General features: G+C 46.0%; 1 protein-coding gene across 1 annotated transcript in view; it reads left to right on the top strand.

Moving 5' to 3' along the window:
• Arhgef4 (Rho guanine nucleotide exchange factor 4) overlaps window positions 1-13,066 on the top strand; it is a 140,303-nt gene that overhangs the window by 67,279 nt on the left and 59,958 nt on the right. The window contains 1 exon segment of the mRNA XM_050134629.1: window positions 6,931-7,060. Within this exon segment, the coding sequence (XP_049990586.1) occupies window positions 6,931-7,060 (130 nt within the window).

Below are 13,066 nucleotides of genomic sequence, written 5' to 3'. Positions count from 1 at the left end.
GGGGGAGGGAAAGGGGAGGCGGTGGTGGGGAAGAGACAGAAATCTTTAATTAATAAATAAAAAAAAGAGACAACAAGAACCAAAGCATCTGTTGGGGGCCTCCTTACAGTTTAAGAGGGTTAGTCCATGATCATCACGGCAGAAGGCAGATAGGCATGCCAATGGCAAAACAATAGCAAAGGGGTTTCCTCCTATTCCACAGGCAGCAGGCACACACACAGTGACATACCTCCTCCAAGGGCACATCCATTCCAACAAGCCCATACATCCAAATAGCTCACCTGGGGACTGAACATAGGGGGCATTCTCATTCAAACCACCAGAGGCAGTTATCTCCGGAGGCTGGAAATCTAAACTGAGTGCCAGGGATACCCAGTCTTTTTGTATGATGGGTCTTTTCATGGCACGGTTGTGCACAACTTGAAGATCTGGGATGCTAAATGCTCAAGGTTATCAAAAGTTGACCTAAGACAGTAGCTTCAAGTTCACTGTCTCACACCAACAGAGATTGAAGGTATGGATTCTCCTGGTGTGTGCTGAGCAGAAGTGGGCTTTATTAAAGACAAACACAGGAAGGGAAACTTGAGTAAAGGTGAGAGATAAAAGGAAAGGGGAGAGGAACTCCTGAGGAAGGGAGATAGCAACAACCACTGAGCTTCCGTGCCTGAGGGCTTTTATAGGGCTGTGGCAGAGACCTTGAGATTGGCTAATTCTTGTGGGCCAAGCCAACACTTGCTATGCATCTTCCACCAGCCAGGGGGACAATTCTGATCACCTTCCCTGTCCATCTCTGACTGACTTTATTTAGCTATTGGCCTCGACTGCCTGCTAGCTGTTAGTCGCTTGGCCAGAGTTGCTCCCTTCTGGCCTTGCAGGTGTCTTGAGTGCTGTTAATTGTACTAAGCGCTCTTTGTTCTTGGTGGCTACCGAAAAGAAGCTGTTCTTGGTTACATCATATTTAACGCCTTGTCTCTGGGGTGGTCTGGAATGGTCTCCTAGGCAGAGGAATCTTGTTTCACGATGTCCTGGACCGAGCCACCATAGTGATAGGAGAGGAAGCAGCCGCTAAAACTGTTCCCACATCCTCTCTCTCCCTCCCTCTCTCTCTCCCTCCCTCTCTCTCTCTCTCCCTCCCTCTCTCTCTCTCCCTCTCTCTCCCTCCCTCTCTCTGTCCCTCTCTCTCTCTCCCTCTCTCTCCCTCCCTCTCTCTGTCCCTCTCCCTCTCTCTCCCTCCTTCTCAGCTGACTTGCTGGGCCCTAAACTCCAAAGTCCCGATCCTTCCATGCCCTAGAAATAACAAGGTAACCCTGCAGAGGAGATTGGCAAGGAGACACGGGCCTCACAGGAGAAAGAAGGTATTCTCCCTGAGAGTGCTGAGGAGGCAGAGCTTAAAAGGCCAAATATCCAAGCCTAGGACAAAAGCCCAAAGGCTCCAACTCCCTCCTGAAGAAATGAGACAATCAGGACCCAGAGATGCTGCAGCTTTTTCTGTGGTGAGAAACGTAAGGTGTGAGATCTCTTTCAGGAGGAGAAATTCCTTGGACAGTCTTGAGTCTTGGAGCAGAGTGGCGGTTTCGGTGTCCCAAGGCTGAGGAGGACATGTTGGGAAAGACAGAATGAGAGACATGCTCTCTGTGCATCTAAGTGGATTGTCCCTTAGGCCGCTGTGCTTTATCATGGGGGGGGGGGGGAGGCAGGCAGTAAGAGAGTATTGTTCATAAAGGAAAAGGATTTTCTTGCCTACAGAGCTCTCAATAACCTTTGCTAACTACCTCTAAAGGTTTGTCCTGGTTATCAAGGGCTGTAAAGTTTGATAGACATTGTTTATGAAAAATGGATGCCTTCTCTCTCCCCATGTGTTGCTTTTGAAAGTACTATGGGGGAAGAGCACTGGTTTCGGAGTCAAAGTGTTTGGGCTCTGGTTCCACTCAGTCTTAGCAGTAATGATGTATATAACCTTGGTAGGGTCACTAGCTTCTCTGGATTCTAAAACAGAATTAAACGTGCAGGTGCAAATTCCTACTCAAAAATTCTATCCCTGCTATGACTATGCTGTTCATATGAAATCAAAAGTGAGGAAGGGCCGGGCTGTGGTGGCGCACGCCTTTAATCCCAGCACTTGGGAGGCAGAGGCAGGCGGATCTCTGTGAGTTCGAGACCAGCCTGGTCTACAAGAGCTAGTGCCAGGACAGGCTCCAAAGCCAGAGAAACCCTGTCTCCAAAAAAAAAAAAAAAGTGAGGAAGGCCCATGGCCAAGCCTCCATTCTGTAAAACCAGGAATATATGGAGCATAAAGGGAGAGAGTTTGGGGTTTGATGCTCATACATTCAGGCAACAGAATCGCATATACACTATACACGGTAGTCTTCCTGGCATGGGGGTGGGGCTGAAGAAGATAGCCACAGAAGTTTCTGGACTGCACCCTCTTTCCTAGGCCTTCAGTGAGGTCCTGGCTGCTGCAAAGTTGCTCTGACATCAGAGTGGATGGGACTGAGGAAACAGGTTCGGTCATGCCCACGTGGAGGCTGCTTTAGGATGTAATCAGATGCTAGGCATATTGTTAAGGAGTGAGGAAGAAAGGTCCCGAGGGCAGAGTTGTGACTGTGTAGCTGCAGCAGAAGGCTCGTGGCAGTGGATTCGCTGCAGTGGGGGCAAGGGAAGGATGATGGAGAAGTCCATCTTTCGGGGGATTGCTCACCCAACTCTAGTCCAGTGTCGACTGAAGAACAAATACAAGACAAGGAGGTTTGGGTGGCCCGGATCTTTAATCTCATTGTCAGCAGGTCATCATGGGTCTTACTGAATGCCACCTGTCAGGGAGAGCCAGTGTGAGAACCTCTCAAGATGCTGCAGTCTCTCTCCCCCTTTCACTGCACAGACCCCAATGCAGTGAGCATGATTGGCAGGTTTACTGATGCTCGTGTCAGAGGGAGGACTGTGTAAATGTCCTTATTCCCTGACCCTAGACTGTTGTTCAGATGACTGGGAAGGAAAAGATTAGTAAGGGGGAGAGAACACTGGACCCCTGAGTTCTAGGCTGTCATGCAGATTGTGTAGGAGAAGACTGGCAAAGAAGGGAGAGATAGTGCTGGGTCCCTGGCCCCCAAAACCTTTGTTTCATTTGTCTAAAATTTTATAATTTCTTCTTCCCATTTCCTCATATTGTCATCCTTAACCTAAAGTGCATGTGGGAAGGGGCTAATGTCAAACACTGTTGTATGGTTTCTTCAATGTCCCAGCCATGTTTTACACGGATAAGTCATGTTGTTATATATTTGAATGCATATGTAATTCTGTACACTGCCTTTACCTTTGATCTTGGATTCTGTACTTTTGTTCCCTTTGTCTGCGCTATCTTCTCTATTGGTCAGTCTGTGTCTTCAAGATTAATGTCATGATGAGTCTGCATTTTAGGAAAGGAACAGGAGGAAGAGGGAAATCAGGTTGGCTTGTAATCCCAGTGAATCAGAAAGTTAAGGCAGAAGGATTGGTATAGAGCAGGGTCAGCCTGGGCTTCAGAGTGAGTTCAAGGCTAGCCTTGGCAACTTAGTGAAATTCTCTCTCAAAATAAAATGTAAAAAGAAGGTTGGGGTTATACCTAAGTGGTAGAGAATTTGCCTAACATGCAGTAGGTTTTAGGTTCAATCCAGTTAACAGCACACACAAACACATGTATGCAAATACACATGAGGACTAAGAAAATCCAACTGTTATTCTCACTTGTCAACACTAAGAAAATGAATAACCAAATTCCACTGTGTATTTGCCACCTGCTTCTTAGCAAACATGGGTCATTTCAAAACCCAAATGCATTTCATTAAATCTGGATTATTAAGCAGGGTGTGGTCTGACCCTAGTGTCTACCCAGTCACTACCGCACTGCTATCCTGGCTTGGACTCCACTCCTGCAAGTGCATGGCCTCAGATAAGCATCTCGTCCCCTCCCCTGAAATCCTCAGTTATATAACGTGTAAAGAATTGTTTTATTTATTCTTCAATCTTGGCATAGTGGCTCATACCTTCACTCCTAGCAGATGGATCTCTGAGTTCCAGGATAGCCAGGGCTACAAGGAGAGATTCTGCCTCAAAAATATTTTTTCTTGTTTTCCATGGGTATATAAAAAAGACAATAAACATTTTATTGGTAGAAAGGAAGAAAGGAAGGACAGTAGTACCTGACATGTGCTCTTTAAGGGCTTCGGTGGCTGATGTTACTGGCTCAGAACTTCACCTCCTTTTCTTGGTTTATCCTGGTTTCCTCATTCCCAGCTACAAGCCCAGATGAATCTTCTTGGTGTTCTAGACTTGGTCATGTTAGCTCTTCCTTTGAACCCCAGCCTCTGTTCTCACTGCAACATTTGTGAGCAGCCTGTCGTTGCACCAGAGGCTTGTCCCCACCCTTCCTACAGAGAGCAAGCTTCTACCCACCAGCATAGTTAGACTCCTGTGAGTATCCTCTTGTGGGGTGCAGGTAGCTGAACTCTTATTGTATAGCTAGCTCTCTGAGCCTCTTATAGAGATCCTGATTCATCCAAGATGATTCCACTCTGCTGACCTAGTCACCTTCCAACAGCTCTGCTCCTTGAACCAGCACAGTGGGGCATCAGATCAATTTTGGGGATAGTGGGGATTTAGCAGATAAATTTTGAAGAGACAACATCATCTTGTACTTGGGATGTGGACCAGGATTAGAATTGAAGTTCAGTTTTGCATTCATTGACTCAGTGGTACTTCTGGTTCATCCACATAGATGAGTCTAGAAAGCTCAGGATGCGAGACTCAAAATAAAGGGAATGAGCATCACTGATGCTGGAGATGAAATACCCTCTGGGAGTCCATTTTCAAGCAAGAGAGAAAGGTGGAACCTAGAGAAATGCCCCCGAGACTCAATTTATAGAGGCAGTTGTTAGCCTGCCCCCGGAAGATTTCATCACCAGTAGAGTGGTTATTGCTTTGTGTTTGGTTGATTTCTAGCTGGTTTCAAAAGTCTTTGTCTTTAGTTTACCAAGCTGCTTATTTAAGGGCTGGAGAAATGGCTCAGTGGTTATGAGCACTGGCTGCTCTTGCAGAGGACCCAGGTTTGGTTCCCAGCACCCATATAAGGCAGCTCACGACTGTAACTTCAGGTCTAGGTCATCCAGTGCACTCTTAATTTCTCAGACATCTGTTTGCATATAAGCTCACACAGGCACACACACACACACACACACACACACACACACACACACACAATCATAAATCAATCTCCAAAACTATTTGTTTACAGTGCTCCTTGGAACAGACAGGCTGGTATTTCTTATTTGAACTTTTCTGAGCCCTGTGTTTGTATGTCAATATCTTTTATCCCATCTGGGAAGATTTTAGCTATTATTTCTTTGCGTGTGTGTGTGTTTACCATATGTTCTTCTTACTCTATTTTTATTGAAAATAGTTATTTTACAATGTATTCTGATCCCCTGCCTTGTCTCCTCCAGAGCCTCCCCTATTCCATGCCTTCTTTCTCTCTCTCCCAAGAGAACATGTAGATATAAAAGACAAACAACCAAGGATAAAACAAAAGGAACTAACAACAAACAAACAAAAACTAATAAAGCATAAGAAATGCACCCAAAAGAACCCTTCAAAATGAAAACCATAATATACAAAGAGCCAGCAAGGTTTAAATAAAAAGCCCAAACATATTTATATTTGGGGGTATGGGTTACCTCACTTAGGATGATTTTTTTTTTCTAGTTCTATTAATTTACTTGAGAATTTCATGTTTTTTTTAAAAAAAAAGCTGAGTGATATTTCGTGTAAATGTACTACATTTTCCTATCTATTCACCCATTGACAGATGTCTATTTCTAATTTCTGGCTGTTCTGAATAGAGCAGCACTAAACATGGATGAGCATGTGTCTCTGTAGTAGGGTGGAGAGTTCTTTGGGTAGATGCCCAAGAGTCGTATATCTGTGTCTTGAGGTAGATCTATTCCCAGCCTCCTGAGGAACCACCACAGTGATTTTTATGGCATTAGCTATTAGCTATTAGTTTTCGGCATCAGGCTTTTCATTCTCCTCTAGGGCCACTCTGACCAAATGCCTGATAAAAGCAATTTGAGGGAGAATTTGTTTCAACTTAAGAATTGGAGAAGAAATTCACTATGGAGGGGGAGACATGGCAGCATGCATTTTTAGGTCATAGTGTGCCCACAGTGAAGAAGCAGAGAAATAAATGTTCAACTTGCTTCCTCCTTTTAACTCAGAATTGGGCCCCAAGCCATAGGATGGCTGCATTTAGGGTGGTTCTTTCCACCTCAACAAATCCTACCTAGACAGCCCTGCACAGATGTGCTCAGAGATTTGTCTCCAAAGTGGTTCTAGAGCCTGTCAAGTTGGCAGTCAGTATCACAAGTCCTATGCTAGGGCACTCTGGCCTCATTCTGGTAACCCGGTTAAGTTCAGACCACATGCTTTGCTGGCCTTGACTGGCTGTTTCTTATGTTAGACCAGGTCTGCAGGCACCTGCAATGCCACTGAGACACCCACTGAGCCGTCTCACCGGCCTTATGAATTGCATTTTATTAAACTTCCCTCCAAACAATAAGTTTTCAGTAAATTAACTTTTTGGGGGGAGAAGGGGGAACTATAAGGCTGTCTGTCTACCCAGCTTGCAGGGGGGTGGTGCCTGAAGCCTCCTCTGCAGACCTTACCCCACACGGTTAGTGGCAATCTGTCCCACCATGGCTTGCAGACCTCACACTCTGCAGACTCCGGGAGTCACCTCCCTCATGGATTTTGGTATAAACCATACCTCCTGGAGCAGTGTGCACTCCGGCTGTGGATGCTGCCCCGGAAAGAGTCTGGGCAACTAGAGAAGTTAAGAGTGGGCATTTAATAGCCTGTGGTCTGTTTCTTCATTTGCCTTCTGCCTCTTGCCTCCTACCCCAGTGCTGGAAGAAGACACTCACCACCTCGCCAGAGTCTCTGCACCTCCCTAGTAGAAGAAGCCACCTGCTCTCCCAGAGTGCCCCAGTGGGACTGGACTGCAGATGCTGGCTGGAGCCGATGCCTGATACCGGTGAGCTTTATGTCTTTCTTTTGTTACATCCCTGGGTGTGACGTCAAGGACAGGGTCTTGTCTACTTGTCAGGGAGAAGCAGCCCAAAGGTGAGAGGGATTGGCAGTTGTCCCACCCCTTCAACTATCAAGGACTACCTGGTACCCAAAGAAGGGGCATGATCAGCATTGGGCAGGTGCTGCTATGCTTGAGTCCCCAGGACTGGCTCTGAAAAGTCTCAGGTTTGATCTCAAGAGGGCACTGATTTGCTCTTTGGGGTAAGATATGTATTCGAAGAATAATTAACATCAGGGAACAGCATGGTGGGGCTTTGAGGAGAGCTCAAGCCTATGCAGCAGAGCGAGTATCCCTTCTCACATGTCTCAGAGGAAGCGGGTATTCCATGCCAAGTGGTTGATGAGCATCTGCAGTAAATGGTTGTAGAGACAAACACCCACGTGGTTTGCTGTCTCAGATCTAGCCAGCGGCACCTCCCTTCCTTGAGTTTTACCTTGGCGGCCTCTTGGTTCCCTTCCCAAAACTAAACAGCATCATATTATATATTCGTTCACAAAAGGGCTGAGTCATGCAGAGGGGCAGAGCACCCCAAATGAGCCAGGTGTCACCTCTTCCAGCACAGGTGCCATTTTCCTTAGCCATATCTGGAGGCAGGGGCTTGGTGCTGAGAGATGCTCCCAGGTCCCCGACAGACAGATTTAGAGACTGTATTCCTAAGCAGGTGTGTGTTATGTATGCGCAATCAGGAACACTCAGCTAGCTGCCAGGGAGGCAGGTTTGTAAGATGGGTCAACCAGGGCAAAGCCCTAAACAGAATTAAAAAAAAAAACTCAAAACCAAAATCACTTGAAAAACAACACATTCCCTTTTGTCAGGTGTGGCAGGGGCGGGGGCACCCAGGCTGTTAGTCAAGGCCATTGAGGGTGAAGGGTGGTCCACCCTAAAAGTAGCATTTGCCTACAGGAACGCACAGCTGCCTCAACAGGCCTGGGTCTTGAGCTCACAATCCAATGTGTGCATACTGGGCCCTGGGCCCTGGCAAGGTTTGGGCTTTCTGTCAGCAAAGGGACCTGCTGAGACTGTGGACACTAACTATCAACAAACGAATTTACAAGAAAGCATCTGCTATCTGCTGAAATAATGGCTTTCAAGGAAAAGCTGTTTTCTCCTATGGTCCCTCTGAAGTGATGGAATCACTTAGAAAACTGGAAGTGTAGGGGATATGGAGACGGGCAGTTAGTAAAGTACTCAAGTGCAGACCTGAGTTTGATCCCCAGAACCCAGATGAAAAGGCTGATGTGGTTGCGCACACGTGTAATCCCTACACTGGGGAGGCAGAAATAGTGGGGCTCACTGGCCAGGCAGCCTAGCCTGCCTGGTGAGCCCTAAGCCAATGAAAAAAGTAAAACTGTCCGGGTGCATTTGAAAATCAACTGAAAAGCCACGAACAGGAGAAATGCCTTAAGCTCCAGGAGGGCACCAGAACACATCTAAGAAAGTGAGAGAAGAGACTTACAAGTCCTGTGAGGGCAGAGGACAGATAAGACCAGGGAAAGGGGAAAGGAGATGAAGCAAATTCTCCCATCAGAACTGAGTAGGGAAAAGATCAAAAGAAGTTAAATGTGAGTGGTTTGGAGGGCAGAAAAGCAAGAACTGGAGCAGCAATTATTGAGGGAAGAGAAGGAAGCTTAGCTAAGCTAAATCCTGAGATCCAAGGCTCTCCCACATCAACTGCAAGACAAGGTGGCTGGAACTATCACCCCTTTGTGACAACCGAGAAAGAGAGAATGGGAGTGTATCTCTAGATTCTCACCCAACAGAAAGTGTAACCAGCTCTAGCTCTGGTTACAAAGCAATTGCCATTGCTATCATCTTCATTATGATGATTATTTTTTAATTAATTTATTTATGTGTATGGCTGTGTTGTCCTCGTGTATGTCTGTGCACCATGTGTGTGCCCAGTGTACTGGAGGCCAGAAGAGTGTTGGATCCTGAGTCTAAAGATAGTTGTGAGCTGCCCTGTGAGTGCTGGGAACCAAACCCTGGGTTCTTTGGAAGAGCATCTACTGCTCTTAACCGCTGAGCCATCTCTCCAACCTCGACAATTATTTTAGTACATGCTCAAGGAAGGGACCCCACCCACATCAGAGTAGCTTTATTTTAATTCTGCACAAATTTATCAGCCAATGATTTCAAACAATGCTCTGAAATACCTGTCAGTTGTGAAGGTTTCAGGTTATAAGAAGGGGATGAGCTCAAGTGTCAGGGCCAGCTTTGACGATGGATCGTCTGACGAGAAAGGCTGTCTCTCCCAAATCTTCATGCACATGCATGCATGTGGATGTGGGTATGAAAGCGCATTCATGTGGACATCAACCTTGAGTATTGTTTCTTGTCTGCTGTCCACCTTGTATTTAAAGACTGGCATGCTCACTGGGAACTGGAACTCACTTCTGAAGTAAGACTGGCTGGTCAGTAAGCCCCAGGGGTCTGCCTGTCACTGCCTCCCTCGTTCTGAGACTTCAAACACATGCCAGATGCCCTGCTTTCTCTATGGGCTGGGGGTTGAACTCAGGTCCTCTAGTTTGCACAATGAGCACTTTCTTGACTGCTACCTCAATGGCCTTAGTAGGTGAAATTCTGCCATTTGCTTATCCTTCTCCACCACTGGATTATTGGCCAGTAGCAATACAACAACAATAACAAAAAAATGAGTAGGAGTATCTATACTCATATCTGACATAGTGGGCATCAAACTGAAAGTAGTCAGTAGTCAGAAGGGACACAGGTCATCATCACATATGACGAGAGGATCAATCCATCACGATGATATAACAATTGTTAAGTATGCATACACACAGCACATTGGTGCAGTCAGTATTATAAACCAAATGCCATTACACACAAATGTCTAAAATATATCCAGATACAATTCCCATAGGTAATCAATATCCACCTCTCACCAATCAATGAACCATCCAGACAAAAGGGTCAGCTAAGAACCTTCAGAATGACTCTGCGCCACAGGTCACATGACTTAGAAGACACCCACAGCATGTTCCCTCCCACCATCTGCAGTGTGCACGTTCTTCTCAGCAGCCAGTGGAGCTTTCTTGTGGGTTAGACTCCTTATTGAGTCTCCTTGTAAATTCATTGTTTGTACTTAACCTGATGTGGTTCTGCTAACCCTGTTTCTGTTTGACCATCGGTGCGGCACAATGCTGTCTTCTGTTAACTATGGTTTCCTTTGGCTCTGTGGACAGACTTACAATGGCTAAATGGTTTTTGTTGGTGTTGATGGTGGTTTTGGCTTTTGTTTTTCCTGACAAATGCTATGTGAGCACTCTGACATGAAGTATCAGTGGTCTGGGTGCTTTATCCTCAGTAGGGTCCTATGCTCCTGTTCCTTCACGTGTTTCGTTTTTGTTGTTGGAAACTGAGTATTTTAAGAAGTGTACTGTATCAATGCTGAGCGCCGCTCTCTGACTAGACCTGATATTGTCGTTTCCTTGCTTAATAACTAGGCAATTGTTTTCGGGACCTTTCTTTCACTTTCCACAGCACGAAGCCGCTCAGGCTCAGCAGGTGCCATTCTCATGTGCCCAGTTACCAGATGACAGCAGCTTTGCTGGGGCTTGCTTATCCCTCTTCTCAGACTTGACCAAATTACTAAACTGTGTTAAGTGGCAGCTGGCTGCTTTATTATTTTCAGTATTGTTCCTGGAAGACAAATATCATTTAAGTAATCCAATCAAACTCTGGTTTGTTTGTAAGAATGTGTTCTCAGATTAGGATTTGGCGTTTGACTCTAGGTGGAACATTTTTAGCTGTCTTTATCTGGTTCCCTCTAGTAGGGTTAGTTTTAGGCCGACTCGTTGCATCCTTGAATCCCCCCCCCCCCCCAGCCGTTCCCTTCACAAAACCTCTACTGTTCTTGAAGGCACCTTTAAGCTTATACTTCTCCATGCTCTGTTGCAAATGTGATCAGTCCCTTTGGGAAGAAGCATGGAGCTGTTATGTAGCCAGCTTTTCCCCCTCAGGCAGAAAAATCTTGGAGCCAGAAATGCCACAGACTCCACCTCCCTTACTGAATTGTCAACTGATATTCTTGAATTTGTTTTATTTCTATTACCACTCCAGAGGCTATAAAGGTGTTTATAAGTTACTCTTGCTTGCTACCCTGAAATTGGCTCGAGTCTCCTGTTCTTACAGCCTGTCAGTGAGGGGCTCAGAGGAGATAAACTGGACGGCAATGCTTGTCACATCTTGTCTAAGTCCATGCCTTCAACTTCTTGTCATAGCCCAGCAGTTGTGTTTTGTGCTGCACACAGTAGGTTCACAGTAACACTTGCCTGTGGTGGCAATGGTATTCCAGTGTCTGGGAATCCTCCAAGGGGAAAAGAAGAGGAATAATAGCTACACAATGGTCCAAGTAAGGGTGTGAAGCCTTAGGCCAATTCCGTCGCTCCCTGGGAACATGACCTTTGCTTATATATCCCACTCCTCCCTGGGAACATGACCTTTGCTTATTCCCCATTTCATTTAAATTTAATTGTAACACATGGACAATAATAGTACACGTTAGGTAATATTGTGTGGACATTCCATGGAACGTGCCTAATGTATGTTTATTAAGTGCCAGACAATATTTCAGGTGTTGCACATAAGATCGGTTACTTTTGTATTCTGTAACAAAATGCCTGGTGAGGAACAGCTCAAGGAAGGCTTGTTTAGGTCACCGTTCAAGGGTCCAGTCCATCACGGTGGGGAAGGCATGGCGGCCGGAGTGTGAGGCAGCTGGGCACAGTGCATTCAGTCAGGAAATGGAGAGCAATGCTGGCTGGCGCTCAGGCTCTCCTCTTTATTTGGTCCAGGACTCTATCATGGAATGGTGTCATCAACATTTAGAGTGTCGCCCACCTCTATTAACCTAATCTACAGAACCCTCTCAGCCATGTCCAGAGTCTGGTGTCCATGATGATTTTCATCAAGCTGACAGTCATCATGAACTATAACATGTCATCCCAGTTAGTTCCACAGCTATCCTGCGAGATCGCTTAGCGGTTAACAGCATGGGCTGATCTTCCAGAGGTTCTGAGTTCAATTTCCACCAACCACATGGTGGCTCACAACCATCTGTTATGAGATTTAGCTCCCTGTTCTGTCCTGCAGGCATACATGCAGGCAGAACACTGTATACCTAATAAATAAATCTAAAAATAGAGAAGATAAAAGAAAACATCTCTGTTGTCCAGAAAGTTAAACGATCTACCCAAGGTTAAGGTTAAGGCTGGGGTAGATCTAGACTGAAGTCAAGATTGCTTCTTTCTGACCAGCGCTGTTATGGAAACCACCGACACATGGGGTTAATTTGAGAGAGATCAGACAGAAATGATCTTTAGGCTCGGACTGGTTCTGGCCTCTTCTGTTTCCACGTGGAGCCTCCGACTTGTCACCCCTCACCTCATCAAGCCGCATTAACCCTTCTGTGCTGCGCTTTCTGATACATGACGTCACTGTTAATTCAGACACATATACACATGAATGTATTCACATGCAGGAATAAACACACTATGCACATGCTTCATTGAAAAATTTGTAGACCTACTATGTGATAGCAAGGAACTTTCCCATTCACCTTAATACTGTCAGAAATGAAGCCTAAAAGCTTGACTGATGTCAAAGGGTTCATCAGACTTTAAGTAATTACCTAACATGGCAACCAAAGTGGGGCAGGGTTTATTTTTACTTAGTTTCAGAGACTTCAATCCTTGGCTGCTCAAATTCTGGGTGGGAGGCAGAACATCACGGTGGCACAAGCATGTGGAGGATGACACCAGTGGACATGAAGCAGGAAAGGACCGGAGGCTTCCTAGGCATTCAAAGGCACCTCACAGTGACCTACATCCCTCTGGCAAGGCCTTGCTTCCTAAAGGCCCCATAACCTCCCAGGCAGCACCACCAGATGGGGCATTCTTCAGACCATAACAGCGGGCTTGTGGAATCTCC

The sequence above is a fragment of the Alexandromys fortis genome, unplaced genomic scaffold (assembly GCF_014885135.2).
Source record: "Alexandromys fortis isolate MF-2015 unplaced genomic scaffold, M_Fortis_MF-2015_v1.1 scaffold_20, whole genome shotgun sequence".
Taxonomy (NCBI): Eukaryota; Metazoa; Chordata; class Mammalia; order Rodentia; family Cricetidae; genus Alexandromys; species Alexandromys fortis.
The sequence above is the reverse complement of the archived record's forward strand: the minus strand, read 5'-3'. Positions and strand labels throughout refer to the sequence as shown.